Genomic DNA, 27,923 nt, shown 5'->3' with positions numbered 1-27,923 from the left:
TGTGTGCCTACAGTGCAAGAGCTGTGGGGCGTTGGAAGTGTTGATTCTGATTATCGCGCTCTTGTTTACAGTCAGCGACTTGCGTACACAGTTCAACTTTATTTGTTTGGGCCCAAAGTTATAGCCCTAAACCTGCATGTGCAGCAAGGTAAGGGTGCTACAGTTCATTGTTGGCGATATAGACAATCAGTGATGTATATTTCAGACAAAACGATCTAGTTTGCTGTTATTCAATTCTGTGATTGTAAATTGCTGACTGAACTGGAATTGACTGACGAGATGCTGTTTGCGTTGTATATTGAGCAAGCGCATCAATATCGCCGGCCATTAAGCTAGCCGAACGCTCGTCTTGCAAGTCGTAAACGAAGCAGACGTGAGATTGAGGTAATTAGTTGACCAGCAGTTTGGCAAACAGGATGTACTATATACGGTCAGAGATTCATGCTTGATAATTCACTTAGTCAAGCAGGACAAGGAAATACAAATATCAAGAACACATACCAACGTAGTTAGCTAAGCGTTATTAAGAATATTGTTTTTGGACCAATTGCAGCAACAATCGTAATTTCGACAGGAAGCTAGAAGTAGTTTGAGGTATTGTCGGTAAGTACTTTAGGTGTATCGCTCAGCATTTTAATACCACTAATTCTTTGAGTCGGGTATAACTCTCTCGCTATATTATGATCTGATAATAGACATCCAGGTCTATTACTACTAAAAGAAACAACACTACTACAAGACACGACGACAAATTTGCAGCTAGAAATTTTCCGCTGCAGGAAGGGGCAGCCCACTGCGGAAAATTTAGCGCGCTTAAATCGCTTAGGCGCGGAGGTGTCTCGGGACTGACAACCTCCAGTTTCCGTCCGAGTATTTCCGATATTTATGTTATTAGTCTGTTCTAATATTGTTGGATTTCTGAAAGAAATGTGGGCTTAAGACTAAGGATAGCCTAATACAGAAGTAGCATGACATCATTCATCTAAGGCAGACGGCATTCATTCACTGATTGCATCCAGCATCTTTTCCAAGAACTATATTCCTAGACCAACTGCCAGTACACAATTAGATTCTTCTCCACTTCTTCGCGACGATGGGCTACAACTGGAGATAGACTGCAATCCCCGCACTCGCACCCCGTGGAGAACAGAGCAGCAATTGGTTTTTTTACGCAGAAAAATCGCGCCCCGGGGTGGACTATGAGATTCTGCTGAAACTCTTTATCTCTCTTCGTTCTTCTATTTTATAAGTAAGATGTACTTGTTGACTGCAATGGACACTAGTATACAAAGAACAACAACTAGTTCTAGAGTAATTCCATCTCTTTCTATCTCGCTGAGTAGCATCTGTAAACCACCACATATTGAGCAGGATTTTCCAGTGGCTAGTCAGCATGGCAAAGCAACCCTAATGCCTAATTCGCTCAAGACACTTGGTTTCGGAGAAACTATGAGCTTAAAACTTCCGAGCTTAAAACTTGCGCACTAGCGTCTAATTTACATATCCTAATCCAGAAGTCCGAAGACAAGATTTCAAAACAGCATAGTTCATTTTATTAGAGCGGTTCTGAGATGGTTGCTGAAAGATTTAGCTACATTGCTCTGGGCTCCTGCATGTGTTGCTAATGTGTTTTTCCCGGATGGTAAGCATACCTTAATGATCACTTTGGTCATCTCTATTATACCGTCATATGCTAGGAGCGTAGTGGAGGCAGTATATGGATGCAGCCGTGGTGCTTGACTGCCACGGATAAACTATTGACTATCAGTCCAAATTCTATGGTCAAATACAGTTTTCAGCGATAAATTTGACATATCAGGTTTTGTGACTAATGTGAACACACAAGAGCAGCTTCCTACCCTACAACCAATTTTTTCTTACTCTTCCCAGCAGACATACGACAGGCGACGGCATAATGCGTCCCCATAGCTGAATGATGTACAGAGAAAAACGTGTCGCCATAGATAGGAAGTACGTATATGAGTACTCGACATACTCGATGAGAGCTCATTGACGGTCGCGAAGGGCTGCACAGAGTGGCGCTCTAGTTCGGAGTCGCACGGCAGCCCAAGAGCGCATCGGCCGGAGCTCAGATGCCGTACTTCGGATAGCTTACGCTTCACCGCGTGCTCTGACTTCCAGCTCCAAAGACTTCACCCAATACAGAAACACCCGAACTAGATCTCAGCTTCAGTATGCCCTCGCCTGGTAGTGCTCGAGATGAATTAGACAGTCAGCGGCATACTATTGGCTTTGTAAATAATAGTCCGCAAAAACTTAGCTCCGGAGAAGGCTTGTGCGCGTCCGAAACTGGACTAGCGTATACAGTCTTGTACCGGAACCTTCCCGACGCGGCTCTGCCCACATAGAGCCCAGGCAAGTGAATTGCATGACTACTGACTAAAACATTTCTTTCTTCAACTCATTCCGAATCGCGGAGTCCCCACTAAAGTCTATCATCGGAACCGTACTTGTTTAGACTAGCTCACATGAGGTCCCCAGAGCCTGTGCACGTCTCCGGAACCTTGTGCCTCCCCCCCCCCCCCCCCCCCCCACGCACTCATATATAACCCCGGCTCCTGCTCTTCTATTTCTGCTGTCTACACGTAAACGATGTTGCGACTTTACAACCCGTACCTGGTAGCCTTTTCGGCTACCATTGGTGGCATGCTTTTTGGTTTTGACATTTCGTCTGTATCAGCTTTCGTCGATAATGCTACATACAAGGAGTATTTTGGCAACCCAACGTCGCTCCAGCAAGGTGGTATCACTGCCTCTATGGCCGGTGGCTCATTTCTGGGTTCTCTTTGCGCCGGCACCCTTTCTGACCGTATTGGAAGGTACGATATTTTCCCACACCATTTTTGATTGTGGGGCGAATACTAATCGCATACAATAGAAAATACTCTATCCAACTTGGCTCCCTGGTGTGGATTGTCGGCGCCGCAATCCAGTGCTCGGTACAAAACCGTGCTCAACTCATCTGCGGCCGTTTGATAGCTGGTCTGGCTATTGGAGTCTGCTCTTCGCAAGTGCCCGTCTATCTTTCTGAGCTTTCACCCAAAAAAATCCGTGGTCGTTTGGTGGGTCTGTTTCAGTGGGCCGTGACGTGGGGTATTCTGATTATGTTTTACATTTCCTACGGATGCTCGTTCATTGAGGGTCCTGCTTCGTTTAGAACCGCTTGGGGTTTGCAGATGGTTCCCGGTGCGATTCTGTTCGGCACCCTGTTCTTCTTCCCCGAGTCTCCACGCTGGCTCGCTTCGCGTGACCGATGGGAGGAGGCAGTTGACATCATTCGCCACGTTCAGGGCTCAGGCGATGGTCCAGAGTCAGAGGATATCCAGCTTGAGATTGAGGAGCTCCGCGAGGCTGTGAGAATCGAGCAGTTATCGGCCGATGTTACGTACTTTGATTTGTTTAAAAAGGGCTCGCGTCTACGTACTTTTGTCGGCACTTCGGCTCAAATTTGGCAACAGTTGACGGGAATGAACGTGATGATGTACTATGTTGTCTACACCTTCGAAATGGCTGGATATACTGGCAACACTGGTCTTGTGTCGTCGTCGATTCAGTATGTGATCAACATGGCTATGACTGTCCCGGCCTTGCTCTTCATCGACAAGTGGGGTCGTCGCCCCTTGCTCATCTACGGCGCTCTTGTCCAAGGTATCTGGCTGTTTGCCGTCTCGGGATTGATGGCACAGTACGGACACTGGGTTCCCGAAGTTGCTGGAAACGACCAGATCAGATGGTCGGTACCCGATAGGACTGCCGCCAAGGCCATTATTGCATGCAATTACCTATTTGTCGCCTCGTTTGCTATGACTTGGGGTCCCGGAATCTGGCTTTATGTGTCTGAGATCTTCCCTATGAAGCAGCGTGCCGTCGGAAACGGATTTTGCGGAGCCTGGAACTGGATTTTCAACTTTGCGCTTGCATTCTTCGTGCCTCCTGCGTTTACAAATATCCAGTGGAAGACATACATCATCTTCTCGGTCTTCTGCATTTGCATGGCCGTTAACGTTTTCTTTTTATTCCCCGAAACCAAGGGCAAGACTCTTGAGGAAGTCGATATTCTTTGGGAGGAGAAAATCAAGCCGTGGAAGACTGCCAATGCGGATGTTTCCCACTTGGCGGCTAACAGAGCACTTACGTCGCATGGCGAAAAGAGTAATGAGGTTGAGCATGCCGAATCGGCTGCTATTGAGGAAAAGTAGATTTGTTTTGTACGGTTAATAGAGTTACACATTAGAGCAATTAATAGAGTTATAAATTATAGCAAGTAAAACACATTTATAGCTAGCTTTTTTCATATTCTATGGGGAGGCTTGACATTCAGAGCCAACAGTGCACTTCAAACTTCCACTGAACTCATAATTGAACAGAGAAATCAAAATCAGGTAGGCTAGTCGGTATCAGGATAGAGGTCAAATTGAATTTCGGAAGCAACGTCTAGAACTAATGTTAAACCTCTTTCGGACTAATCAAATAACTACTATGCAGACGACACCAGCTCGCCTTCATATCACAGCCGTAACTAAGACAGTTATAATAATACCAAACAAAAGCACTTGTAAACAAAATAAAACCTCAGACGATGTCAAACACCTCAAGACAAACGCGAACCTATTCGGAACATTTTTTGTCCGTCGCCAAGAGCCCCTTCGAGCCAGGCTACCACCGTGTGACCAACGAGTACAGCAGCCTGCGTCATCACACAACGTCAAAAGCTGTGGTAGTAGCTACAGATATTACGCGAAAATTTATGTGTGTGTTTTCTTCTTCGCTTTGGTTAGCAAAATGCATGTCGTCATTGCCGTGTTGACTAGGCTCTCGCAGAAAGTGAAAGTGGCGTGCGCATATACGGCACTTGAGCAGATTGAGGGCTAGCGGCTTCGGCAGGCTCTCCCAGTTTGCAACGGCCTGGATCCGCGCATGAATCCCCTCGATATTGTCTATTTTCTGCTGTAGGATACTGCGGTGACACTAATTTGACAAGAACAAGTAGTGCAATCGAAAGTTACAATGTTCTGCAAAGATATGCTTAAAAAAAAATAAATCTGATTTTTCCGGGCTCTCCGTACTTGGCGGCCCAAAAAAATATAAAGAATATGGCACACTCGGCACACTCGGCGCACTGTGCGGCGTGGTTGCCACTTTTCGGTCATAAGTTAGGCATTGGGTTAATCCGGTGACGTCACAGAACGGAAGGGTCATGATACCACTTCGCAAACAGCTGACCCCAGACTAAGCTTACCGAGCGAATACTCTTCACGATTGAGACTGTGGAGAGTGAATATATAATGAGGGCCCTATCTCCCGTCGTTTTGATTTCTTCTCATTATTAACAACAACAACAATTAACAATAAAGCATTGAAATAAGAAACAATGCTACCACGCTTTTACAATCCGTATCTGGTAGCCTTCTCGGCTACCATTGGCGGTATGCTATTCGGATTTGACGTTTCGTCAGTATCGGCCTTTGTCGATAATTCCCAGTACCGCAAGTTTTTTAATTACCCAGACTCGACCGAGCAAGGCGGTATCACAGCCGCAATGGCTGGTGGCTCGTTTGTGGGCTCGCTAGCCGCAGGTTCTATCTCGGACCGTATTGGAAGGTATTATCACTCCTCCCTCTTCTACTATATTGAGTGCATATAGTTGACTTTTTTTTTTTTAATTTAGAAAATACACAGTTCAACTTGGAGCTTTGATTTGGATCATCGGATCAGCTGTTCAATGTTCGGTGCAAAACCGTGCGCAGTTAGTTTTTGGCCGTCTGATTTCCGGTGTGGCAATCGGTCTGTGCTCGTCCCAAGTTCCAGTCTACTTATCTGAACTCGCACCAAAGAAGATCCGAGGTCGTCTTGTCGGTTTGTTTCAGTGGGCTGTGACATGGGGAATTTTAATTATGTTCTACATCTCGTACGGTTGCTCGTTTATCGATGGTCCGGCCTCGTTCCGAACTGCCTGGGGTTTGCAGATGGTTCCTGGTGCGTTGCTGTTTTCGACCCTGTTCTTCTTCCCCGAGTCGCCAAGATGGCTCGCTGCTCATGATCGATGGGATGAGGCGCTCGAAATTATCAGACACGTGCAAGGCACATACGGCCAAGCCGATTCTGACGAGGTGACGATTGAGATCCAGGAGCTGCGCGAGGCAGTCCGGATCGATAAAGAGTGTGCCGATGTCACATATCTCGACCTGTTTAAGAAGGGTTCGCGTCTGCGCACGTTTGTCGGCGCGAGCGCGCAGGTCTGGCAGCAAATGACTGGTATGAACGTGATGATGTACTATGTCGTTTACACGTTTGCCATGGCTGGCTATACTGGAAACACCGGTCTCGTGTCGTCGTCGATTCAGTACGTGATTAATATGGTCATGACCGTTCCGGCCTTGCTCTTCATCGACAAGTGGGGTCGTAGGCCGCTGCTGATTTACGGTGCGATAGTCATGTGCGTGTGGCTGTTTGCTGTCTCGGGCTTAATGGCGCAGTACGGACACTGGGTTCCCGAAGTTGACGGTAATACAAACATACGATGGGCAGTCCCCAGCAAGCCTGCCGCGAAAGCAATCATTGCCTGCAACTACTTGTTTGTGGCAACATTCGCAATGACATGGGGTCCGGGTGTCTGGATCTACGTCTCTGAGATCTTCCCTATGCGACAACGTGCAATCGGAAACGGCTTCTCCGGCGCATGGAACTGGATCTTCAACTTTGCCCTCGCATTCTTCGTGCCGCCAGCATTTACAAACATCCAATGGAAGACCTACATCATCTTTGCCGTCTTCTGTGTTGTCATGGCCATTCACGTCTTTTTCCTCTTCCCGGAAACAAAGGCAAAGACTTTAGAAGAAGTCGACATTTTGTGGGAGGAGCATGTCGCTCCATGGAAATCGGCAAATGTCGACGCGACCGAGCTCGCCACCAACCGTGCTCTCGCATCAAAGAGAGAGAAGAAGACAATCGATGTTGAACACGACGAACAGCGAGCCGCTGACTCGGTCTCGACTGCCGAGACGGCAACCGAGATGCAGAATCTGCCCGCTGCCTCTGTTTAAGCTCAGATGATGTATATATAATACATAGAATCTCATATAGCATAGACGCATGAATGTCTTGTATATTTCTATTTTATTCTCTATTTTATTTGGGGTCCTGGTGTTTTAGTTTTAGTTTTACTTTTACTTTTCGGTTTTAGTTTCAGTTTCAGTATTAATTTTGTGTTTTAATGAATTGATGTTTTATTTAACTTGGGTATTTTCTCTCACTTAAAGTTCAAGTAAACAAAATAGGTGAATTGGCGCGGGCGGGCCACTGAAAGAGACTAGGCTTAGTTAAGTTTGTGACTGACGATCAGGCAAGTCATCTGCCAGCCGGCTGCAGAACGATCTCGTATTTCGTCTGGTTGCAGATTACTCGGGGACAGCAGTCAATATGACTACTCTCTGAACTGGACAGGACAATATGCTTTTTCTTGCTTCTTTCTTGGCTGTCTACTTTGCTGCTTATGCCATTCGCAGCCAAGCTAGAGCGCAAAAAGAAATAAAATAAAAATAAAATAAAAACGCCAGGCACTGATTTCACTCTGCTCACTGAGTAGAGCATCAGCCGCGGCGAGAGTTCGGATTAAGGTTCGGCCCTGCTTATCTCAGGCAGTATCTGAGAAAGGCCCCCCTTCCCCACTGCAGAAACCCTAAAGACCTCAGACAGACTTCGTAAGACAATTGCTGCTGCTGCCGACAACACTTTGAAGTCGATGCTAATCTCTCTCTCTTGGTGCTCTCTGTGCAGCATAAGCGCAAGCGCGCCCCGGACGATCGCGGCCGGGTCATGGCGGAGTAGCGGCGTCGCGCTCGCTGGCGGCTCTGCCTCTCCCCGCATCCTTCCCCGCAACTTGCCTCTTGACTCTCTGCGCTCGGCTGTGCTCGGCTGTGCTCTGCAGGGCTCGGTTGGGTGCTGCTGCTGTAATCTGTGTCTGCTCTGCCTACTCTGCATTCTCTATTCGGCGTCTGTCGCTTTGACTCGGCTGGTCCGCGATGCTGCATGCCACCGGACGACTGTCTCAGGCCGGAATATCCTCGTCGAGCCCCGGCTTGGCGTTGCGGGGACAATAGCACGAGCTTAGCCGCATCCGGACTAGCTCCTGGTGCAGTCGAGTCTGCCTTTGCTGGCGAACAATCGCTCAGTGGCAGTCTTCTCTTCTGTTTGCGTATATATACCCTCGGCTTGGCCGCTTCCTGTCTAATTCTGTTGTCCTATCCTCTGTGCCTGCGTATTACTGTTTTCGGTCTGTTCCCTCTATGCCGTACTTTTACAATCCATATCTTGTCGCCGCGGCGGCCACCATCGGTGGCATGCTCTTTGGCTTTGATATCTCGTCAGTGTCTGCGTTTGTCAGTGACGACGACTACCTTGCCTTTTTCAACTCACCGGATTCGGTGCGTCAGGGGGGTATTACTGCTTCTATGGCTGGTGGCTCGTTTTTGGGCTCTCTTGCCTCTGGTCCTTTCTCTGATGTGGTAGGAAGGTGAGTCTTCTTTTTTTTTCTTTTTTTTTTTGTTGTTGGTTGAAATGACGTCAAAAGTACTGACGTTTTTCTGTGTCAAATAAAGAAAATACGCGATCCAGGTCGGCGCCGTCATTTGGATCATCGGCTCAGCCGTCCAATGCTCGGTGCAAAACACGGCCCAGCTCATCTGCGGTCGTGTCATTTCTGGTGTTGCGATCGGCATCTGCTCGGCGCAGGTCCCGGTCTATATCTCGGAGCTGTCTCCCAAGCGGATCCGCGGTCGTTTGGTGGGTCTGTTTCAGTGGGCGGTTACTTGGGGTATCATGATTATGTTCTACATCTCGTACGGATGCTCGTTCATTGATGGCCCTGCTTCGTTCAGAACGGCTTGGGGTATCCAGATGGTTCCCGGTGCCCTCCTACTCTCGGCCCTCTTCTTCTTCCCAGAGTCGCCTCGCTGGCTGGCCTCGCATGACAGATGGGAAGAGTCGATCGACATCATCCGTCACGTGCAGGGTATCGAAGGCGACCAGGACAGCGACGAGCTTCGGATCGAGTTGCAGGAACTCAAGGAGGCCGTGCGTATCGATCAGCTTAGCAAGGAGCTTGGATACCGAGATTTGTTCCGCAAGGGTTCGCGTCTGCGTACTTTTGTTGGTGTCACGGCACAGATTTGGCAACAATTGACCGGAATGAACGTGATGATGTACTATGTTGTCTACACCTTCGACATGGCTGGATATACTGGCAACACCGGTCTTGTGTCGTCGTCGATTCAGTATGTGATCAACATGGTCATGACCGTTCCGGCCTTGCTCTTCATTGACAAGTGGGGTCGTCGCCCCTTGCTTATCTATGGTGCCATCGCTCAATGCATTTGGCTCTTTGCAGTATCAGGATTAATGGCGCAGTACGGGCACTACGTCGATGCGCTTGAAGGCAATGCAAACATCCGCTGGACGGTTCCCGACAAAACCGCCGCAAAGGCAATCATTGCCTGCAATTACTTGTTTGTGGCATCGTTTGCCATGACATGGGGACCCGGAATCTGGCTTTACGTCTCCGAAATCTTCCCTATGCGACAGCGCGCATCTGGTAACGGCTTCTGCGCGGCTTGGAACTGGATCTTCAATTTCGCCCTCGCTTTTTTCGTACCACCCGCCTTCCGCAACATTCAATGGAAAACCTACCTCATCTTTGCCGTATTCTGTATCGCAATGTCTTTCCACGTTTTCTTCCTCTTCCCTGAAACCAAGGGCAAGACTCTTGAAGAAGTTGACATCATCTGGGAAGAGCATATTGCTCCATGGAAATCGGCAAAGGTCGACGTCTCGGAGTTGGCTACAAACAGAGACCTCTTGTCAAAACACGAAAAGCAGTATGCGATCGACCATGACGAACATTTATCTACCGCCGGCACTGTCACTGCTCCGGGTGTAAATGAAAGCGTACCGGCGCAGGGCGAGTATGAGTCCAAGGCGACAGCATGATTTTAAGTCTTGATTTTTTTTATTTTTTATTTTTTATTTTTTTTGATAATTGTATCAAAAGATAATATTTTGTTTAGTCGTCGGGGGGAGTTAAAAAAATAAAAAAACAGAACATTATGTTTTACTAAAGCTCTCGTAAAATCGCATTTGATATCGTAGTTGTAGACTCTTATCTCTTGCAACTTTAAACATATTTTGTTTGCTCAGTAGTTGATAAACTATAATTGAATACAACCCCCCACACGCTGGACCAAACGTGACAAATTCTTACATAATCACATATTTCATTGTTAGCCGGGTTCGGAAGGTGGTCCGTTTACGGTGAAAACATTTAACTCTTACTGATTTTCGAGAGAAGATTAAACCAGAAAAAAAGACTTATATTCCAATGCGCGACAATGAAAAATGATGTAAACAGAAATAAAATAAAACAAAATAATAAACAAAAATAGAGTACAGAATCAATTACTTTGTCACACTACTAACGTTATCCGTCTTATCCTCCATATGCAAACCATCACGCTTCTCATCGACGGCCTTTTCCAACTGCATTTCCAATTCCTCGTCGATCTTGAAAGTCTTTGGTCTCTTCATAGTCCATTCACGGGGAGGCATAACGAAGCCGACCGAGAAAATATCATCCATTTGCTCGAGCGCGACGCCGCGCGTCTCGCGAACGACGAAAAAGACAAAGACGGCGATGGCGGCGTTGAAGATGGAAAACATTAAAAAGGTACGCCATCCGATGTTTGCCATTGCGATTGGTACAATACGCGAGATGCAGTAGTTGAATGCCCATTGCGTAGCGAGACCCATGGCGACGCAGTAGTCACGGATACGGGTCGGGTAGATTTCCGAGACGTAGGTGAATGGGATGGGACCCCACGACATTGCGTAGCAGATGCAGAAGAAGTAGATAAAGACCATCATTGCGATCGAGGCAGATGAGATAGATGGCGCGTTCGGGTCGACGGGACAGGCGGCGAGCACGATGGCAACGATGAGAAAGCATACAAACATACCCGTCGCGCCAATGAAGAGCGGCAGTCGTCGACCCATTCGTTCGGCAAAGACAAACATGAAGATAAGCGAAGCCACAGTCTTGACGACTCCATAAATTCCAGTAGCGAAAAGCGATGATGAAGTACCGCTAAGACCGACTTCCTCAAACAAGAGAGGCGCATAATACGTGAGCGCATTGGTGCCGCCAAATTGCTGGCACACCATGACAATGAATCCGATGGCTACTCTCACTCGATTCTTTTTCTCCCACAGCTCTTTGATTGACGCACCTTCAGACTCGTAAACTTCTTGCTCGATAGCAGCACAGATATCTTGGAATTCCTGCTGCACAACAGGATCGTCGGGAGTAGCAGCGCGCACATAGCATAGACTGTTGAAGCCTTCTTCTTTACGGCCGACTTTGATCAACCAGCGAGGAGATTCTTTGAGTACTACCGAACCAAAGAACAGTAATGCACCGGGAACAAGCTGCAATGCCATCGGGACCTGTACACGTTAGTAAACCATATCTCGTTAACCGAGCCAAGATAAGCAACTTACTCGATACTGGTTAGGTCCATTAGGATCAAGAGACTGCTGACAGCCATAGTCAATCCAGTATGAAATCATGACACCAAAGAAAATAGAACATCCATAGGCGGTACCCAATTTTCCACGAATTTCTCTAGGCGCAACCTCGGAGAGATAAGTAGGAGTAAGCATAGATGCACCACCAACTCCTAATCCAGAGATAGCGCGACCGGTGTAGAGCAATGCTCTGCTTCCGGGAACAACAAACTGCAAAATGGCACCGATACAGAAGATGAGCGAGCACACGGCCATACCTCGTTTTCGCCCAAATCTGACTGTAATAAAACTCATAGCAATAGTTCCAAAAAAGCATCCGGCTTGTAAAGTGGCCACGACGTTCGATTTCACGTTGGCGGAGTTTTTGGCGTTCATGCCGTAGTCCCGCTGAAACGACTCCATTTGCACGGCCGAGCCGATGAAGCCAGTGTCATAGCCAAAGAGCAGACCGCCCACACAGGCCGTGAAGGCCGTGACGTAAATTCTGAAGTTTACGGCGGGCATAGTGCCAAGAGGTAGAAGAGTGAGAAAATGTGTGTGTGTGTGTGTGTGTATGAGAGAAAAAGTCGGTGGAAGTAGAAAGTAGTGGCAAACGACGAGGAGACTTGCAGACGGGCCAGAAGGAAGAGATATGGAAGTTATAGTTTCTGGCGGGAAGTGGTATTGCCTGAGGACGGACCACCACTAAGGTCACGCAGCAGGAGTGAGCAGAGAGCACGAGCAGACGAAGACAAGGCGGGGCTGGGACGACTTCGTGGGGGACGGTCGGCAGATTGCGGGGTGCCGTGGTTTCAAGCAGCCTGGAGACAGGCACGACAGCAGACTCGGGAAACCTTGTCTCTACTTTTGGTGCTTCCAGAAATTTTCCGCTGCCTCGATGCGAAATTATAAAAAAAATATCAGTAGATATTTGACTACAGAATACAGTCTGCGGCTCCTGCCATCGCAGTTCTCTGTGCACTCTCGGCACCTGCCCTCTACATCTTCCACAACTACTTTTACGCGGCGCTGCCACCCCGGTCTGCCATCTTAGACCGCCATCTTTAGTTCGTACACAAGGCAGAGCGATGACCATCCCGGATATCCGCCGGAACTGTTTGCGGGGAGCCGCAAGCCGCAGCTGGGCCCCCCGCGGTTTTAGGGCTAGGGCCAGAACAGTGGGGGGGACCGTCTCGTGCCTGTTTGTCTCGGCATCGGCATCAGGGCTTCTTCTGCCTTTGCTCCCCACGCACGCCTAGACGGCCACACTAGAGAGAGCGGATTTAGTGCTGCGAGGTGGCCTGTTTGTGTCAGCGGACTCGGGTGGGGGTGCTTAGATGAACCTCTGGACGCGGTGTAATTGGGCTGGTACAGTCGTCTCTATCCATTGTTCTTTTTGATATCTTATCGCTAACTGCACTCTCCTTCTCTCCATGTTATCAGCTCTTTGTTTGGTCCGTTGACTTTGAAATTAAATGCAGTGCGACTGTCGTTCTACCTGATTCCTAACCCCCCACTGCAACATACCTATCGCGACGGACTATCGGCTGCCGTTCAACACCGTTCGCTAACCTCATATCTCAAATTCTTCCGGAATTACATTGCCTGCTCGCCCCCCGCGGGTAATCTGTCGCTAGCCGGTATTCCTTTTTTGACTACTAACAATACCCCGCCATAATCTATTCTGGCTTTTTATTTGCTTCATCTCGCTTTCATTTCACGGTCGGTTTCCCCCACTACAAGTTTCTGGGGAATTAGTTGGGTCATCTGTCGATTGCATGTCTGGGTCGAGGCCTGATGTGTGCAGTTGCGAAGAATACCTCCCCTTCCTCCCCCACGAATCGCTTTCTGCTTCCTGATATATTATTATACCTCTCTGGCCATTTTATAATGTGTACGAGATACCATCTATGTAGAGATTATGAGAGAAAGAGAGATAGTATTAAGTAGTTATTCAGTCATTGTATATTCTCATTATCACAGAATGATCTGCTCTTGTGGTATTCATTTGTCAGTCAGTCAATATTTTATTTTACATTATATGCTGACTTGGGCAGCACTATAGTCTTGAGATATGTCTTCCACATTTCTAAGGGCCTGTATACCTTTCGATTTTGGCTCAAAAATAGGCTCAAAAATAAAGGCAGCTTTTTGAAATAAGAAAATTTTTGCGATATGGTCACTTAACGCAATGCAAGTAAACGCAATACAAGTAAATACTATTCTGCAGACTGCTATAGAAGTGTCAACTAGTGAAAGCAAATACGTAAGCATGTGAGCCGCAGATCAATCAATTATCATGATTAAATTCACACATATATATACACTATCTACTCTATAGAGAATGGTATCGTATCATCAAAACTAAACTCATTTAATCCTGAATCTTGCTTGACTAACATCAATTTTTTCTGATACGTAGCATAGTGTGAAACGCGTGCGAACTTCGGCCGAGGCGCAAGCGGCAAAGAAGCGCAAGGAGGCTGGAAAGATTGTCGAGTATAAGGCACTTGTGGACAAAGTATTTACAGGGGTATGAGTTTCTTCTCTTGATTATAAGTATGCGAAAAATCAGTCACTGACGATCAATAGCGAGATGCGGGTGATTTATCGCTGAACGCTCTGCATTTGACTACCACGCTGCTAAAGCAGAATCCGGAATACTACACCGTTTGGAACTATCGACGCGAGATCCTTGTCTCTCTCTTCAAATCATTGTATGTTAAGTCTTTTCTAAATAGTGCAGAGGCTAATATGAAAAATCGTTTCAGATCAACAGAAGAGATCATCTCAACGATTGAGTCCGAGCTTGAATTTCTCTTCTCTCGACTTCGCGAGTTTCCAAAATGCTACTGGATCTGGAATCATCGCAAGTGGTGTCTAACGACCTCTCCCAAGCCAAACTACAAATATGAACTGAAGCTAGTGACATTGATGCTTGAACGAGACGCGCGGAATTTCCACGGATGGCAGTATCGGAGGGCAGTTGTTGCAAGTATCGAGAAGATGATGAAGCATCCTGGCGCGCTGGATAAGAGTGAGTTTGCGTATACTACCGCTAAGATTAATAACAATTTCTCGAATTTTTCCGCATGGCATAATCGTACCAAATTAATTCCGCGGATGTTGATTGATGATCCTGATTTAGATGGTAGAGAGTTACTCAAGAAAGGTGCGTTCGTCTGTACTCTCCTGTTGTGTGAGGCTGTCTATGCTGACAAAGGCATTTTATAGAAATTCACTTAATTACTCAGGCTATTTACACTGATCCTGATGATCAAAGTGTGTGGTTATATCATCGATGGCTGGTGACTTCCAATGACATCGTCAAGCTTTCGACAGACGAGCGTGTCGAATTATTGCATCAAGAAATCAAATCGATCGACGAACTTCTTGTCGTCGAACCTGACAGTAAATGTACTTCCCTCTCATTTTCGTTTTAGTAGTTGTTGCTAATAGTATAAATTGACAGGGTGTCTGCATTCGCTTGCATTCTACAAAAACTTTCTGGCCACAATCACAAATTCGCCAGTCGATCCATCAGTACTAGAATATCTTGACCGGCTTGCAGAGATTGATCCTATGCGACGCAAGCGCTATCAAGACTGGAAAGCTCAGATAACTAACACAGCAGACTAAATTCCTGTCAAACGGTTAATACATCCTTTTTATTTTTATTTTTTCATTACTATTCTCGTTACATATTCATTACTATAATCTAAAATGGCTCAACTTTAAGTACAATCTTGCCCTTTACAGTTTTCTTTTTGACTTTATCAACTGCAGTCTTGAAATCATTCCACGAAATAACAGAATCAATAACAATCTTCAACCTCTCCTGCTGATATAAACTAATTGCAAGTTCGAGGGCCTCTTTGCTTGAAACTGCATACTGCACTTTATATCGCGGACCCCATAGCGCACCTAAAAGCGACCGACCGACATTATACGAGTTTAGAAACGTAGATCCTTCATCTGTGTCTCTGTCACCCACTGTCGACACAAACCAGCCAGATTTAGCGGGAGTAAGTTCGGCTTGGTGCTGCATGAGATAAGGAGTGAGTCCGACGGCATCGACGACGATGTCGAAGCCAGCCGGGGGCGGTCTCGCGGTGGCGCCCTCGGACATGATTTCTTCGTTGGCGTAGGGTCCGGCTAGAGCTTTGAGAAGTTTTGGAACAAGTTCAGTATGAGATCCTTCTCGATGATAGACGGTCTCATCGGCGCCGAGTAATCGAACAAGCGACTCGTCAGCTGGTGAGCATGTCGCGACGACTTTTTTGACGAGGAAATGTTTTTTGGCTAGCTGGATCGCAAACATTCCAACCGTTGTTGCACCGCCGAGAACGCAGACACTGGATGATTGCGTGAGTTTGTAGTTGAGCAGGGATTGGTATGCGATCGTGAAGCTGAGTGGGAACGCAGCAGCTTCGTATAGGGGAAGAAAATCTGGTCGTTTGACGATGTAGTCTGTAGTTGGGTTGATGACAATATGCGACGCGATTGTGCCAGCATAATACTGCTTCGTTTAGCAAACAGATACAGTGAAAGAAGAATAAACAAAATAAAGGGAAAACTTACTGGGTGGAAATACATTCCACACACCTCATCGCCCTGACTCCACTTTCCTTTCAAACTATTACCGACCTCGACAACAACACCGGAAAAGTCACGGCCTAATCCTTTCTCACCTACGCTTCCCCATAAGCTTGTAGTGTTCAAGATCGCCAGATCAACAGAGCCAAACGAGCAGGCTTCGATCCGGATAAGCAGCTGAGAGCGGCCGATCGGTAGCTCGACTGAACCATATGTCCAATGCGGGTGAGAGCCCGGCACAGTGAATGTGAGTTGTCGCGTTGGTTCGCTCGGCATTATTCTCAACTATGGATAAGTTGAATATATCAAAAAATACACTGTAAAATAGAAATTTTACTGCGAAAAGAAGAGAAAGTGGCGAGAGAGATGAGTGGTAGTTCAAGTAGACGGAAGACGCGGTTCGCGAGCGCCTCTCTTTATTATGAAATAAAGTTGCCGGGTGTTGCCGAATCTCCGAGTAGGTCACGATATGCTGATTAGAGGCAATTTTTTAAATTTGAATAGATTGTCAAATACTTGTCTTTTAATGGTAATGAGTTTGTAAATGAGTTAATATGGTAATAGAAATTATTCACAATAGGAGACAAAAAGAGGTTGGAGCAAGATCTATAAAACTCAAATGTTATATGACATGGATACAAATACAAACACAGGATATTATTAAAATCATTCATTCCACAGTATACTATATACATAAACACCATTCTCCAAAAACCGATGCTCTTTAAAAAAAATGCCACACTTTTGATTCATAAATTCATTAACGATAGAGCTGCTGGCTTCGTAGTGAAAATTCACTGTAAACTCAAAACGGTTCACTTTCTCGCATCGCACAAGCATTCAATACTCTCGTTATTGCATATTGCTGCCGCTAACCCCATTATATACCGCACCGAAACAGAAGAAAGAGTTAATCAAGCAGACGCTGCGACTGGCTGCGACGCAGGCTGCAAGCCAGACTCTGCAGCAACTTCCTCAAGATCCTCCTAAAGACGCGCAAGCACAAAGGTAAGTAACCACTCTTTCGACTAGGTACAACGTTTTGACAGAAAAAATAGCACCACGTACCGGCTCGAATATTACTTGAATCATAAGACTGCAACTCGGACAAACCGCGACGTCCTCGCCTTCGAGAAGATCTAGCAATGCGATCTGGAACTTGTCTCCACAGGGGCAGGGATAAGTAAAGAGCTGCTGATCGGCGTCATAGAGCATGTCCTCTATCTCGACCTGATCGTAGATCGACATTTGTGCTCTTGCTGTTGCTGTTGCTTGTTCAATTTACTATAATATAGAAGTGGCAAGTCTCAGCATATTTTTGTTGTCACGTGAAATATATTGGGTTGGGGTTATATTATAATGTAGGGCTTGGGTAGGGTTAAAAGCAGTCACAGATTTTTAGTAGCCTTGAGCTCTGATGAGCAAAGCGAGTCTTGACTCTCGTCCTTCAAGTCATTCTCACAGTCAAACCCAGCTCTTTTCTCAGCAACAGCAAAAGGTATGTCAATCTTCTGATTTCAGATACTTTAAACATTGTTCTCGATATAAAGAAGATATAAAGAGACTCGGCATTTGTTTATCATCTTTGTCAATCCAGTCAGCCTAACATTGTCGCTTTTCTAGAGCAGATTCAGCATGGGTATCTCCAGAGACTCGCGCCACAAGCGCTCGCACACCGGTGCCAAACGTGCTTCCTACCGCAAGAAGCGGAAATTCGAGCTCGGTCGTCAGCCTGCAAACACTCGTATCGGTATGTTGTCAAAATCTGGAAAAAAAAAAGGTGGTCTTTTCAGCGACTAACACACTCAATCTAGGGGCCAAGCGTATTCACAGCGTTCGCACCCGTGGAGGCAACACCAAGTTCCGCGCCCTCCGTGTCGAGACTGGTAACTATTCGTGGGGATCCGAGGGAATTGCTCGTAAGAGTCGTATCCTGAACGTCGCTTTCCACCCCTCCAACAACGAACTTATCCGCACCAACACTCTCACCAAGTCGGCCATCGTCCAGATCGATGCCACTCCTTTCCGCCAGTGGTACGAGTCGCAGTACGGCCAGACCCTTGGTAAGAAGAAAGGATCGAAGAAGGAGGAGGAGACCACCGTTAAGCGGTCCGCCAAGCTCGAGAAGAAGCTCGCTGCCCGACAGGTCAACGCCAAGGTCGCCCCTGCTCTCGAGTCCCAGTTTGCTGCCGGTCGTCTTTACGCTGCTGTTTCGTCGCGTCCCGGACAGAGCGGTCGTTGTGACGGTTACATTTTGGAGGGTGAGGAGCTTGCTTTCTACGTTCGTAGAATTCAGGCCAGAAAGTAAACTGCTTTCTCTTGTTTCTTTTTTCTCTTGTTATAAAAAAATGGGATTATACTAGGTTTTCATCATGTATCCTATTTGTTGTACAATGATGTGATTTCGCATGTAATTATTTTACTCAAATTAAAAGTTTCGCGATGAAATGCATATTCTATATCTTTTGTAGTCTGTAGCTATGAATTTTTTTTGCGTCATAACTCATTGCTTCTTCCGCCTCTTTGATTCAGGCACCGCGGCAGGCTGGGGAGTTGATCCTCCGTTTAAACCTCTCCTCTCGGCACCTCGAAACACGGCAATCAAAGTCTCAGTTTCCATCTGCATTTCCCTACTCCATTCACTTATATCCGAATCCCAGCTATTATACATGACCGCATTAGCAAACATCTTCATTACCTCTCTTTCCAATTCACTAGAGGTTTGTATACGACCGTCTTTAACCATTGTTTTTATTGTGCGTAAGTCGGTAGGCTGATAGATCAAGCCGTGGTAATTCGGTGCATCATTTTCCGATACCGGATTTGTGAAAAACGAAGCTGATCTGTTTGATGAGATGTTTGATAGTAAGGGAGCGACTAGCGCTTGGAATTTGCGATTGGGGGCGCGTGTTGATGATGCAGGTGTTGATTGTGGGGTTGCTGGACTAGATTTGTCTTCGAAAGGAGGTGATGAGAGTTGCTTTCGCTTTCGAGATCTAGAAGTGGCTGCTTCTTCTCCTTCTTCTTTTTCTTCTTCTTCTTCTTCTTCTTCTTCTTCTTCTTCTTCTTCTTCTTCGATCTCTTCTTCAACTTCAACTTCTTCAGCCTTTTCTTCGCCCTGAACTTTCTTTTGTGGTGCTGGCTCTGGCGCTGGAGATGCTTGAGGTTCAGGTTCTTCCGTTCTACCTCTTCTCCGTCGTCCACGACGCGTCTGAGGTTTCTCTTCGACTTCCTCTTTATCTTCATCCATCTCAGATTTCAAAGCCGTAGGAGAGGATTGCTCCGCTACCTCCTCGACCTCGGCATGTTCATGGTCTGAAGTGAATTCTAGAGCATCCGAGTCGGCAATTTCGAGCGCCGATGAGGGCTCTTTCTCTTGTGTCTCGGAGGTGATTGAAGGTTCTTGCTCTGGCTCAGCGGCTGCGCTCTTTGTAGAGGACTCAGTTCTTTTTGAATCAGCTGGTAATATATTCTCTTGTTTCTCGTCGCCCTCATCTGCTTCTACATTTTCATCTGCCCTAGTAGCTGTCGTGTCTTGCTGAGCAGCGGCTATAGGATGCAGCGGAGTGTCAGAGTCTGTTGCGTCCGGAGATATAGTACGCTCCATATCTTCTCCTGCTCTTTGTAATAATTGATGTGCACCAGGGAATGAAGATGGTGGAGCGTCAAGCATTTCACTATCGGCTTGCTTCTCTGATGTCGCACTTCCAGACACAGAGTCCAGGGCAGCCTGGTCAAGATGTAGATCCTCTTGTGTTAGCTCTACTCCTGAAACAGAAGATGGCTGGAGCTGTGAGGTGGTTGGAGGCACAGAGTTATCGTCTATTGATGTGTTTGGCATTGAAATTGTAGATTCGTTTGGTGCGACAGCCATTGAGCTACCGCTTGCAGGTATCTGCTGTGAACTGGTGACTGATACTGGCTGCGAAGTACTCAACGATTTTGCGTCTTCGGTGAGCATTTCGTCCATTATATCTTTCATTTCTAGATCTTCAAGACCAGTCGAGTCTTCTCTAGCATCAACAAACTCTTCGGTCTGAGCTGGGGCTTGGTCTTGCGTACTGCTTGCTGTTGCTGCTGCTGTCGTTGTCGTGATTGCTGTAGACGTATTAGTTTGCGGGTGCGGTTCCTCATCTTCGTCGTCTGCGCCCAGAGTCTGCTGGTTTGCCATCGCCTCAAGATCAGGCAATCGCGTATCCCATTCCCCGCGGCCAATCTCCTCGATCTCGAGTAAATATTTCCGGTAGTCTTGTTCATCTTGTCGGACTTGCTGAATGAGTTCTTGACGATAGCGAGAGTATAGTAACTGCGTCAGCGTGATGACGGAAGGTGAGGCTTTGATTTAAATTTTGATATTAGCTGTGCAACAATAATAAAAGTAATATATGTACATACGCTCGACATCTGCCCCGATACCGGTGCTAGGTTGTCGTTCCAGACCTTCGGCTTTCAGCATTGAATTGTACAGCTCCTCGCATTCCTTTGTCTCAAGTCAGTCTCATATTCATTTTAATAAATTGAAAAATAATTATAAGAAATACTTTATCGGTAACAGGCCTCAATCCAGAGTCTCGCAATAATGGATGAGAGGATAGAGATTTCGAGATCAACGGGAACGACGAGTCACCTTCTTTGTGGACAAATTGAGCGAGAAGAAGGCGCTGTAGACTTAACGCCAGCGCAGTCATGAATGAATCTTTAACAACAGTTTATTGCTCTAAAATATTCTATAATTTTCCTTATTTTTGCAATGTATATTAAGAGTGGTGCGGTGGGGAGAAGTTGAAGAGTTGATTGTTTTGTAGATGTTTTTGTGAATATTTGACTACTCGAGTTTTAGTCGCGGTAGTTTAGGTTAAATCTGAGAGTCTTTGAATTAGAACCTCAATCATTTTGAATGTTCTTTTGGTATTTTTCCTTCTATACTATACAACACATATATTTACTGGCGTATGTTTGATGATTGGATATTATTACTTATAATAACAAGTTTCTCCTATAATTAATACGCAGCGATATACAACCAAATGCCATCCGCAACTCTATCTGTCCGCACGCGTCGCGACTCCGACACGCAAATATCAATCAACAATCTTCCTGAAATCCTGCAAACACCATCAGGCCTGGCGCTGCTCGAAATCCAAGGCACGATTCATTTTTCCGCAACTACTCCCTCAGGTACGCCGACTGATATCGGGAGATTGGTATTCGAAAAGGACGAGACTGTTGTGTGGCTTTATATCGGAAATCACCAGCGCATGGAAGGCAAGATTGTGGATTTGAAGCCGCCGGTTGGGCTAATGCGTCGCAGTGAGGGCGATGATGAACACGAACACGGTAATCCAGATGGGCAGAGCGTTGAAATTGTCGAAGTTATAAAGAAGAAAGTCGTCTTCAGCACACGACCAGAACCACTCGTGCAGGGCGTCACATTTACACGTAGCTGATGAAGGCGGTCTTAATGGCGTTTATCAAGAAGAGAAGTGAATAGTTACACGATATTACAAAATTAGGAGTTACGGATGCGTCTTATATGAAATTTATTTGTTTTTAGTGTTTATATTTGGGTAATGAACAGAAACCTATCATCTTATCGTTAGCACGGCTCACATAATGCTTGAAAGAGCATAGCGGAAACGGAGATCATTATGATAATCAGTTAAGGCAATATTAGTATCCTCAAATGCTCAAAGCATCGGATCAGGTCTGTGAATATTTTTTTCATCATGATAATGATCTCGTACAGTAGCAATGCTTCGAATAAGAAAAACGTACCTTAACAGAATACAACTGGCTACTTCTTAAAGAAAGAGTCTATGCGAGTCTGTGACGAGTCGAACTGTGCGCCCTTCAGTGCCTTTGCAGTTTTCACACCAGCCAAATGAGAATTGACCCTAAATGCAGACGACCGTATTTTCCTGGAAGTGCAGTCAATATCTAGCATATGGTAACCGGCATTTGGTAGCATCGCCACAGGAACAGATGGCGTATACTCGAAGTCCGACAGAATAACTGGCAGCAATTTCGCGATCGTCATGCCGTGCGAGACGACAACGACAACCCCAGGCGCATCCTCCGCCAAAAATTCGGGCAGCAGTAGCGAGCGGTAAAACTCGCCTACTCGCACAGTGACAGCTCCAGAGCTCTCGGCATCGGACAACGCGATATCGGCATAAACTGAGCGACCTTCGGTACTTCCAAAGTGCCTCTCTACAAGCAGCTCAGAGAAGACGACTTCGGCCTCGGGCCACGCTCCACTGATTGGCGCTGCAGTAGCTCTGGTACGCTTCATCGGCGACACAAACAATCTACTCACACGCCTTTCTGAGAGATGGGCTCCAAGAGCAAGTGCCTGCTGCTGGCCCAACTCAGTGAGCTCGACATCGCGGCCAGAGCCGGAATACAGACGCCTGAAGTTGTCTGTCGACTCTTCAGACACGAGTTAGTGAGAAATTGCGCAAAAGTACAGGATGTACTAATATTACCAGCATGGCGAACCAGATAAAGAAGCATCCGACGAAAGGAAACAAAAAAATAAAAAAGACAGAGAGCAGACTTTTCAGTGTTTATATATTTCTGCAAACTTTAAATATTAAGACCTTCCCAAAGGGACAACCCTAATATACACTTGTTTGCTCCCCGTCAAAAAAACTAGATTTTTGTAACCACGATATTACTGCGTTCAATTGCTTGCAGCTGTTCTCTTCCAGCAGCTACGACACGAATAGTTGGATCAAATTGGTAGAAATCATGAGTACTGCGAATGGAGCTTCTGCTCCGGCGAAGACGCTGGTGATGGAGAATGTAAGCTAATCTGCGATACTTGATAGAAAAAATTGTATTACTCTCTTTGATTCTAACTGATTTTTATAGACCGAAAAGCGAGATGCTCTTATTGAAATCGAGAAAAAATACCAGCAAAAGTGGCGCAAGGACAAGATCTTTGAGTTCGACGCTCCAACTCTTGAAGAGTGTAGCGGTACCACTGGCCCAGAAATGCGGGAAAAATATCCAAAGTTCATGGGCATGATGGCTTATCCTTACATGAACGGTGTTTTACATGCCGGCCATGCCTTCACAATGAGTAAAGTCGAGTTCCAGACTGGGTTTGAGAGAATGTTGGGCAAGCGTGCTCTTTTCCCTTTTGGTTTCCACTGCACGGGTATGCCTATCAAGGTACTGTTATCTGATTGCTCCTCTGTTCAATAGGCAAACCTGAAAACTGATTTATTCTATCATAGGCATGCGCTGACAAGCTAACTCGAGAGGTCGAGATGTTTGGACAAAATTTTGAAAACTGTCCGCCTGAAGAGGAAGACGTGCCTTCGCTCGTCGTAACTCCGCAAGGCAAGACCGACCCAACCAAGTTCCGCGCCGGAAAGTCCAAAGCGGCAGCCAAAAAAGGTCGTAGCAAGTTCCAATTTGAAATCATGGTGCAGCTCGGTATCCCGCGTGAAGAAGTCCACAAGTTTGCCGACACCGCGTACTGGCTCGAGACTTTCCCCCCGCTTTGCAAAGAGGACTGTAACGATTTCGGATCTAGAATTGACTGGAGACGCAGCTTTGTCACAACAGATGCTAACCCGTTCTATGACGCCTTTGTGAGATGGCAAATGAACTCTCTCAAGGCTTTGAATCGGGTTAAGTTCGGTCTTCGATATACAATTTACTCTGCTAAAGACGGCCAGCCGTGCATGGATCACGACAGACAGAGCGGTGAAGGTGTTAACCCCCAAGAATATACCGGTGTCAAGATCAAGGTCATCGAGTGGCCAGCTGCCGCTCAGGAAGTTCTTGACAGGGCTGGCTTCAAGGCCGAGGGCAAGACTGTGTCTTTGATTGCGGCTACTCTTCGTCCTGAGACTATGTACGGCCAGACCTGCTGCTTTGTGAGTCCCAGCATCACATATGGAATGTACGAGATTTCCCCAGAGGAGTACTACATCTGCACCTCGCGTGCTGCTAAAAATATGTCTTTCCAAAAGATCACACCTGTGCGCGGCGAGGCAAAGCTTGTTGCAGAACTCCCCGGAAGCACCATGATTGGTGCTCGTATTCATGCGCCGTTGAGCGTCTACCCTGAAGTTCGGGTGCTTCCCATGGACACCATTCTTGCGTCAAAGGGTACCGGTGTCGTTACCTCGGTGCCGTCCGACTCGCCTGACGATTATGCTACTGTCGTGGAGCTTGCTAAGAAGGCTGACTTTTACGGGATCGAAAAGGAGTGGGCTTCGCTTGAGCCAATTCCTATCATCACTACTCCCAACTATGGTGACTTGACCGCGGTAGCCCTCGTTAAGGAGTTCAAAATCCAGTCGCCAAAGGATAAGGATGCTCTTGCCAAAGCGAAGGAGATTGCCTATAAAGACGCATTCTACCAAGGTACAATGGTTATTGGAAAATACAAGGGGGAGAAGGTCGAAATTGCCAAGAACAAGGTCAAGGACGATTTGATTGCTTCGGGAGATGCCTTTGTTTACAATGAGCCCGAAGGACTTGTCATGTCGCGCAGTGGCGACGAATGTGTTGTCTCGCTTGAAGACCAGTGGTACATGGATTACGGCGAAGAGTCATGGAAAAATCAAACATTGTCGTTGCTCAGTAATATCAACACTTATAGCTCTGAGTCACGCCATGCCTTTGAAAAAGTTCTTGACTGGCTTAAAAATTGGGCTTGTGCTCGTTCGTACGGTCTCGGAACTCGATTGCCGTGGGATAAGCAGTACCTTGTTGAGAGTTTGTCTGACTCGACTGTGTACATGGCGTACTACACTATTGCGCACTATCTGCACGGCGATATCTTTGGCAAGACGCCCGGTATTGCTAACGTGACTGTGGAGCAAATGACTGATGAAGTATTTGACTACATCTTTTGCCGATCAGAATTTCCCACAAATTCTTCTATTCCTGTAGAAAAGCTTAAGGCGATGCGCCGCGAGTTTGAATACTTCTACCCACTTGACGTTCGAGTGTCTGGCAAAGACTTGATCAACAATCATTTGACTTTCTTCTTATACTGCCATGTTGCGTTGTTCCCTCAGCAGTTCTGGCCGCGGGGAGTGCGAACTAATGGACATTTACTGCTCAACAATGAAAAGATGTCGAAGAGTGTTGGTAACTTTTTGACGTTAAAGGAAATTGTCAAGAAATTTGGTGCTGATTGTGCGCGCATTGCGTTGGCAGACGCTGGAGACACGTTTGAAGATGCCAATTTTGACGAAGCGAATGCGAATGCTATGATTTTGCGTCTATATACTATGCGTGAATGGTGCGAGAGTCAGATTGCTAACATTGATAAATTGCGTACGGGAAGCAAGGATTCTTTCCTCGACCGTGCGTTTGAGAATGAGATGAATGTAGTGATTGAGGCTACGAAGGCTAACTACTCGTTGACAAACTACAAGGCGGCACTCAAGACTGGTTTGTATGATTTCCAGGCTGCTCGTGACTTTTACCGAGAGGCCGCTTCGCACGAAGGTGGAATGCACCGCGACCTCGTCCTGCGATATATCGAGGCGCAAGCGCTTCTTTTGACACCTATTGCGCCTCATTTTGCCGAGTTCATTTGGCTTGAGGTGCTCAAGAAGGAAAAATCAGTGCAGTGGGCATTGTTCCCCGAGATTAGTGGCGAGATTGATAATGGACTTACTGCCGCGCTTGAGTATGTTCGCAGTGTTTCAAGATCGATCCGTGAGACTGAAGGATCGAATATCAAGAAGCAGAAGAAAGGAAAACCTGCCACCTTTGATTTGAAAAAGCCGACAAAATTGACGATTTATGTTGCGTTGTCGTATCCGACGTGGCAGGAGCAGTATCTCGACTTGGTCCGCGATGCGTTTGATTCGGTAAGTATATTTGAAAACAAAATGGGCTAGCTGTTTTGCTAATGAATATATAAGGTATCTCTGGCATTTTCGAGTGATTTGACGCAGAAAGTGCAAAAATTGGGCGACATGAAGCGCTCGATGCCATTTGTTAACCACCTAAAGTTCCGTCTGACTGGCGGCAAAGAATCTCCAAACGTTGTCTTCAATCGTAAGCTCGCATTTGACGAAGTGGAAACTGTACGGGCAGCGATCTCAATCTTGCAACGCAGCGTTGCGAGCGCGGAAATTGAGGCTTATGTGTTGACTGAAGGTAGTTCACACGCGAAGAATATTCTGACAGGTGAGACTACTGCTATTGCTTATCCTAAAGAGGCTGAGACAGCTGTGCCGGGAACTCCTGGTATTTCTCTTGTTAATGTATAGATTTTGCGTGAGGAATGTACAAGATATATAAATATAAAATGCTTTCATTAATACACCAAAATGACGCAGAAAAAAAAAAGACAAATAATTAGAAAAATTGATAAAACTTAGTACAATTACGCCAGAGATATTTTTTTTATGTTGATCTAGGTTCCCAAAAGCAGCTGCTCAGCATTAAACAAGACTATGTCTAGTAATGGCGGAACATTTATCACAGCGGAACATGCGTAAAGAGATAAGAAACACTTTCGCCGTTATGTAGACGACGTATACTTTCAGCCAAAGTAGGGCTGATGTCGATAGTATCTAATTTCGGACAAATAAGTTTTTTGTCGTCATGAGGGACGGTATTTGTACAGATTACGCTTGTGAGTTTGCTGGCAGAGATTCGCTCACAAGCTTTTCCAGACAGTATGCCATGAGTGACGATAGCCACGACGCCGACTGCGCCGTGGGTGGTGAGTGTCTCGGCTGCTTTAACGAGAGTACCGCAAGTATCAGCCATATCGTCGACAAGGAGGGCCACTTTACCCGAGACATCACCTACGAGAACCATGCGAGAAACTTCGTTTGCGCGCTGACGCTCCTTGTGAATTAGAGCAAAGTTGAGGTCGAGTCTGTCTGCGAGGGCGGCGGCGCGCTTTGCACCGCCGGCGTCGGGAGATACAATAACTGCGTTTGCATAGTCAATGGACTCGCGAATATATTTGAGTACGGAGGGTTCGGCGTAGAGGTTATCGACGGGTACATCGAAGAAGCCTTGGATTTGCGAGGCATGAAGGTCCATGGTGATAACGTGGTTACAGCCTGCGGTTTGCAGCATGTTTGCCATCAGTTTTGCGGTTATGGGTGCTCGTGACTTGTCCTTCTTGTCTTGACGAGCGTAGGGGAAGTTTGGCATGACGGCGGTGATACGCCGGGCGGAGGCAGTCTTGCAGGCGTTGATCATGATGAGGAGTTCCATGAGGTTGTCATTGATCTCTCCGCAGCCGGTTTGCAAGATGAAGACTGCTCGTATAAGTTAAACTCCGAATTATGTCAAAAAAAAGACTATAGTACCATCCTCATCACGAACAGACTCTCCGATTGTGACTGAAGTTTCCTGGTTTGAATACTGAAAAACAGCAACTTTTGCAAGTTCGATTCCAAGTCTAGCAAGAACGCTCTCGAAGCAAAACCCCGTGCCGCTGAGCTAGTAGCAATAGATATTTCAAATACCGTAGCTACATGCCAAACAAACACAGAGGCAAGTTCGAGAAAGCAGTTAGCACCTACTTCTCGACATACAAGCAATTGCAACAAGGAGAAAAGACAGAGAAACATACCGCATACTAACGAGCTTGGCTAGTTCGGGATGCGAGTTCCCAGCAAGAAGCTTTATAGAATTCGACGACATTTTGGTAATTTCCCAACTTTTTTGAAATACTCAGAAGTATTTTGCAGCTGTTGAGGTTGTTGCAGAATAAGCCAAATACGCTTGATCCGCTTTCTTGAATTTTTCTT

The 27,923-nt window shown here is 46.4% G+C and overlaps 13 protein-coding genes across 13 annotated transcripts; 7 read left to right on the top strand and 6 right to left on the bottom strand.

The window, feature by feature from the left end:
• The first annotated feature begins 2,605 nt into the window (after positions 1-2,605).
• Positions 2,606-4,291, top strand: V2V93DRAFT_363522 (general substrate transporter). Its single transcript, XM_066908624.1, has 2 exons — positions 2,606-2,840; positions 2,900-4,291. The coding sequence occupies exons 1-2, from the start codon at positions 2,614-2,616 to the stop codon at positions 4,218-4,220; spliced, it is 1,548 nt and encodes a 515-aa protein (XP_066768932.1). The 5' UTR covers positions 2,606-2,613; the 3' UTR covers positions 4,221-4,291.
• A 991-nt stretch (positions 4,292-5,282) lies between these two features.
• On the top strand, positions 5,283-7,288 carry V2V93DRAFT_33778 (general substrate transporter). The gene is made up of 2 exons (XM_066907751.1): positions 5,283-5,622; positions 5,690-7,288. The coding sequence occupies exons 1-2, from the start codon at positions 5,393-5,395 to the stop codon at positions 7,062-7,064; spliced, it is 1,605 nt and encodes a 534-aa protein (XP_066768931.1). The 5' UTR covers positions 5,283-5,392; the 3' UTR covers positions 7,065-7,288.
• Positions 7,289-8,263: 975 nt separating this feature from the next.
• Positions 8,264-10,129, top strand: V2V93DRAFT_363517 (general substrate transporter). The gene is made up of 2 exons (XM_066908623.1): positions 8,264-8,533; positions 8,619-10,129. The coding sequence occupies exons 1-2, from the start codon at positions 8,307-8,309 to the stop codon at positions 10,003-10,005; spliced, it is 1,614 nt and encodes a 537-aa protein (XP_066768930.1). The 5' UTR covers positions 8,264-8,306; the 3' UTR covers positions 10,006-10,129.
• Positions 10,130-10,364: 235 nt separating this feature from the next.
• V2V93DRAFT_383955 (general substrate transporter) lies at positions 10,365-12,487 on the bottom strand. Its single transcript, XM_066912208.1, has 2 exons — positions 11,569-12,487; positions 10,365-11,514 (listed from the first exon to the last, which is right to left on the bottom strand). Exons 1-2 carry the CDS (start codon positions 12,097-12,099, stop codon positions 10,471-10,473), a joined length of 1,575 nt encoding a protein of 524 aa, XP_066768929.1. The 5' UTR covers positions 12,100-12,487; the 3' UTR covers positions 10,365-10,470.
• Positions 12,488-13,777: 1,290 nt separating this feature from the next.
• Positions 13,778-15,312, top strand: V2V93DRAFT_363513 (uncharacterized protein). The gene is made up of 6 exons (XM_066908622.1): positions 13,778-13,921; positions 13,997-14,107; positions 14,167-14,291; positions 14,346-14,746; positions 14,809-14,991; positions 15,047-15,312. The coding sequence occupies exons 1-6, from the start codon at positions 13,919-13,921 to the stop codon at positions 15,211-15,213; spliced, it is 990 nt and encodes a 329-aa protein (XP_066768928.1). The 5' UTR covers positions 13,778-13,918; the 3' UTR covers positions 15,214-15,312.
• Positions 15,240-16,745, bottom strand: V2V93DRAFT_363506 (chaperonin 10-like protein). Its single transcript, XM_066908621.1, has 2 exons — positions 16,156-16,745; positions 15,240-16,093 (listed from the first exon to the last, which is right to left on the bottom strand). Exons 1-2 carry the CDS (start codon positions 16,444-16,446, stop codon positions 15,293-15,295), a joined length of 1,092 nt encoding a protein of 363 aa, XP_066768927.1. The 5' UTR covers positions 16,447-16,745; the 3' UTR covers positions 15,240-15,292.
• Positions 16,726-17,456, bottom strand: V2V93DRAFT_363504 (uncharacterized protein). The gene is made up of 2 exons (XM_066908620.1): positions 17,239-17,456; positions 16,726-17,156 (listed from the first exon to the last, which is right to left on the bottom strand). Exons 1-2 carry the CDS (start codon positions 17,416-17,418, stop codon positions 17,085-17,087), a joined length of 252 nt encoding a protein of 83 aa, XP_066768926.1. The 5' UTR covers positions 17,419-17,456; the 3' UTR covers positions 16,726-17,084.
• Positions 17,457-17,728: 272 nt separating this feature from the next.
• On the top strand, positions 17,729-18,618 carry V2V93DRAFT_363502 (40S ribosomal protein eS8). Its single transcript, XM_066908619.1, has 2 exons — positions 17,729-17,920; positions 17,985-18,618. The coding sequence occupies exons 1-2, from the start codon at positions 17,806-17,808 to the stop codon at positions 18,476-18,478; spliced, it is 609 nt and encodes a 202-aa protein (XP_066768925.1). The 5' UTR covers positions 17,729-17,805; the 3' UTR covers positions 18,479-18,618.
• V2V93DRAFT_363497 (uncharacterized protein) lies at positions 18,577-21,008 on the bottom strand. The gene is made up of 4 exons (XM_066908618.1): positions 20,712-21,008; positions 20,566-20,650; positions 19,216-20,505; positions 18,577-19,191 (listed from the first exon to the last, which is right to left on the bottom strand). The coding sequence occupies exons 1-4, from the start codon at positions 20,856-20,858 to the stop codon at positions 18,674-18,676; spliced, it is 2,040 nt and encodes a 679-aa protein (XP_066768924.1). The 5' UTR covers positions 20,859-21,008; the 3' UTR covers positions 18,577-18,673.
• A 15-nt stretch (positions 21,009-21,023) lies between these two features.
• Positions 21,024-21,819, top strand: V2V93DRAFT_33030 (putative sister chromatid cohesion protein ctf8 protein). The gene is made up of 3 exons (XM_066907646.1): positions 21,024-21,120; positions 21,184-21,737; positions 21,795-21,819. Exon 2 carries the CDS (start codon positions 21,198-21,200, stop codon positions 21,615-21,617), a length of 420 nt encoding a protein of 139 aa, XP_066768923.1. The 5' UTR covers positions 21,024-21,120; positions 21,184-21,197; the 3' UTR covers positions 21,618-21,737; positions 21,795-21,819.
• Positions 21,693-22,688, bottom strand: V2V93DRAFT_363496 (histidine phosphatase superfamily). Its single transcript, XM_066908617.1, has 3 exons — positions 22,656-22,688; positions 21,946-22,599; positions 21,693-21,752 (listed from the first exon to the last, which is right to left on the bottom strand). Exons 1-2 carry the CDS (start codon positions 22,681-22,683, stop codon positions 21,965-21,967), a joined length of 663 nt encoding a protein of 220 aa, XP_066768922.1. The 5' UTR covers positions 22,684-22,688; the 3' UTR covers positions 21,693-21,752; positions 21,946-21,964.
• Positions 22,689-22,821: 133 nt separating this feature from the next.
• Positions 22,822-26,526, top strand: V2V93DRAFT_33231 (uncharacterized protein). The gene is made up of 4 exons (XM_066907673.1): positions 22,822-22,974; positions 23,044-23,346; positions 23,412-26,015; positions 26,070-26,526. The coding sequence occupies exons 1-4, from the start codon at positions 22,921-22,923 to the stop codon at positions 26,418-26,420; spliced, it is 3,312 nt and encodes a 1,103-aa protein (XP_066768921.1). The 5' UTR covers positions 22,822-22,920; the 3' UTR covers positions 26,421-26,526.
• V2V93DRAFT_363491 (phosphoribosyltransferase-like protein) lies at positions 26,449-27,891 on the bottom strand. Its single transcript, XM_066908616.1, has 3 exons — positions 27,746-27,891; positions 27,480-27,571; positions 26,449-27,428 (listed from the first exon to the last, which is right to left on the bottom strand). Exons 1-3 carry the CDS (start codon positions 27,814-27,816, stop codon positions 26,632-26,634), a joined length of 960 nt encoding a protein of 319 aa, XP_066768920.1. The 5' UTR covers positions 27,817-27,891; the 3' UTR covers positions 26,449-26,631.
• Positions 27,892-27,923: the final 32 nt, after the last annotated feature.

The sequence above is a fragment of the Kockiozyma suomiensis genome (genome assembly GCF_038497685.1).
Source record: "Kockiozyma suomiensis strain NRRL Y-17356 unplaced genomic scaffold V2V93scaffold_1, whole genome shotgun sequence".
In the NCBI taxonomy this organism is placed as follows: Eukaryota; Fungi; Ascomycota; class Lipomycetes; order Lipomycetales; family Lipomycetaceae; genus Kockiozyma; species Kockiozyma suomiensis.
This window is presented reverse-complemented; position numbering and strand designations above follow the sequence as displayed.

Coding starts and splice junctions, on each gene's coding strand:
- V2V93DRAFT_363522 (XM_066908624.1), top strand. CDS start 2,614: ATGTTGCGACTTTACAACCCGTACCTGGTAGCCTTTTCGGCTACCATT. Junction 2,841..2,899: donor CTTTCTGACCGTATTGGAAG/GTACGATATTTT, acceptor CGCATACAATAG/AAAATACTCTATCCAACTTG.
- V2V93DRAFT_33778 (XM_066907751.1), top strand. CDS start 5,393: ATGCTACCACGCTTTTACAATCCGTATCTGGTAGCCTTCTCGGCTACC. Junction 5,623..5,689: donor ATCTCGGACCGTATTGGAAG/GTATTATCACTC, acceptor TTTTTAATTTAG/AAAATACACAGTTCAACTTG.
- V2V93DRAFT_363517 (XM_066908623.1), top strand. CDS start 8,307: ATGCCGTACTTTTACAATCCATATCTTGTCGCCGCGGCGGCCACCATC. Junction 8,534..8,618: donor TTCTCTGATGTGGTAGGAAG/GTGAGTCTTCTT, acceptor TGTCAAATAAAG/AAAATACGCGATCCAGGTCG.
- V2V93DRAFT_383955 (XM_066912208.1), bottom strand. CDS start 12,099: ATGCCCGCCGTAAACTTCAGAATTTACGTCACGGCCTTCACGGCCTGT. Junction 11,515..11,568: donor ATGGACCTAACCAGTATCGA/GTAAGTTGCTTA, acceptor TAACGTGTACAG/GTCCCGATGGCATTGCAGCT.
- V2V93DRAFT_363513 (XM_066908622.1), top strand. Junction 14,108..14,166: donor TGGACAAAGTATTTACAGGG/GTATGAGTTTCT, acceptor GACGATCAATAG/CGAGATGCGGGTGATTTATC. Junction 14,747..14,808: donor TAGAGAGTTACTCAAGAAAG/GTGCGTTCGTCT, acceptor GGCATTTTATAG/AAATTCACTTAATTACTCAG.
- V2V93DRAFT_363506 (XM_066908621.1), bottom strand. CDS start 16,446: ATGCCGAGCGAACCAACGCGACAACTCACATTCACTGTGCCGGGCTCT. Junction 16,094..16,155: donor GTGGAATGTATTTCCACCCA/GTAAGTTTTCCC, acceptor TAAACGAAGCAG/TATTATGCTGGCACAATCGC.
- V2V93DRAFT_363504 (XM_066908620.1), bottom strand. CDS start 17,418: ATGTCGATCTACGATCAGGTCGAGATAGAGGACATGCTCTATGACGCC. Junction 17,157..17,238: donor TTCAAGTAATATTCGAGCCG/GTACGTGGTGCT, acceptor GCGCGTCTTTAG/GAGGATCTTGAGGAAGTTGC.
- V2V93DRAFT_363502 (XM_066908619.1), top strand. CDS start 17,806: ATGGGTATCTCCAGAGACTCGCGCCACAAGCGCTCGCACACCGGTGCC. Junction 17,921..17,984: donor GCCTGCAAACACTCGTATCG/GTATGTTGTCAA, acceptor CACTCAATCTAG/GGGCCAAGCGTATTCACAGC.
- V2V93DRAFT_363497 (XM_066908618.1), bottom strand. CDS start 20,858: ATGACTGCGCTGGCGTTAAGTCTACAGCGCCTTCTTCTCGCTCAATTT. Junction 20,506..20,565: donor TATCGGGGCAGATGTCGAGC/GTATGTACATAT, acceptor TTTAAATCAAAG/CCTCACCTTCCGTCATCACG. Junction 19,192..19,215: donor AGAAGAAGAAGAAGAAGAAG/AAGAAGAAGAAG, acceptor AAGAAAAAGAAG/AAGGAGAAGAAGCAGCCACT.
- V2V93DRAFT_33030 (XM_066907646.1), top strand. CDS start 21,198: ATGCCATCCGCAACTCTATCTGTCCGCACGCGTCGCGACTCCGACACG.
- V2V93DRAFT_363496 (XM_066908617.1), bottom strand. CDS start 22,683: ATGCTTCTTTATCTGGTTCGCCATGCTG. Junction 22,600..22,655: donor TTATCTGGTTCGCCATGCTG/GTAATATTAGTA, acceptor TCGTGTCTGAAG/AGTCGACAGACAACTTCAGG.
- V2V93DRAFT_33231 (XM_066907673.1), top strand. CDS start 22,921: ATGAGTACTGCGAATGGAGCTTCTGCTCCGGCGAAGACGCTGGTGATG. Junction 22,975..23,043: donor AGACGCTGGTGATGGAGAAT/GTAAGCTAATCT, acceptor TGATTTTTATAG/ACCGAAAAGCGAGATGCTCT. Junction 26,016..26,069: donor TCCGCGATGCGTTTGATTCG/GTAAGTATATTT, acceptor TGAATATATAAG/GTATCTCTGGCATTTTCGAG.
- V2V93DRAFT_363491 (XM_066908616.1), bottom strand. CDS start 27,816: ATGTCGTCGAATTCTATAAAGCTTCTTGCTGGGAACTCGCATCCCGAA. Junction 27,572..27,745: donor GCCAAGCTCGTTAGTATGCG/GTATGTTTCTCT, acceptor CGTTCTTGCTAG/ACTTGGAATCGAACTTGCAA. Junction 27,429..27,479: donor GTCTGTTCGTGATGAGGATG/GTACTATAGTCT, acceptor TTATACGAGCAG/TCTTCATCTTGCAAACCGGC.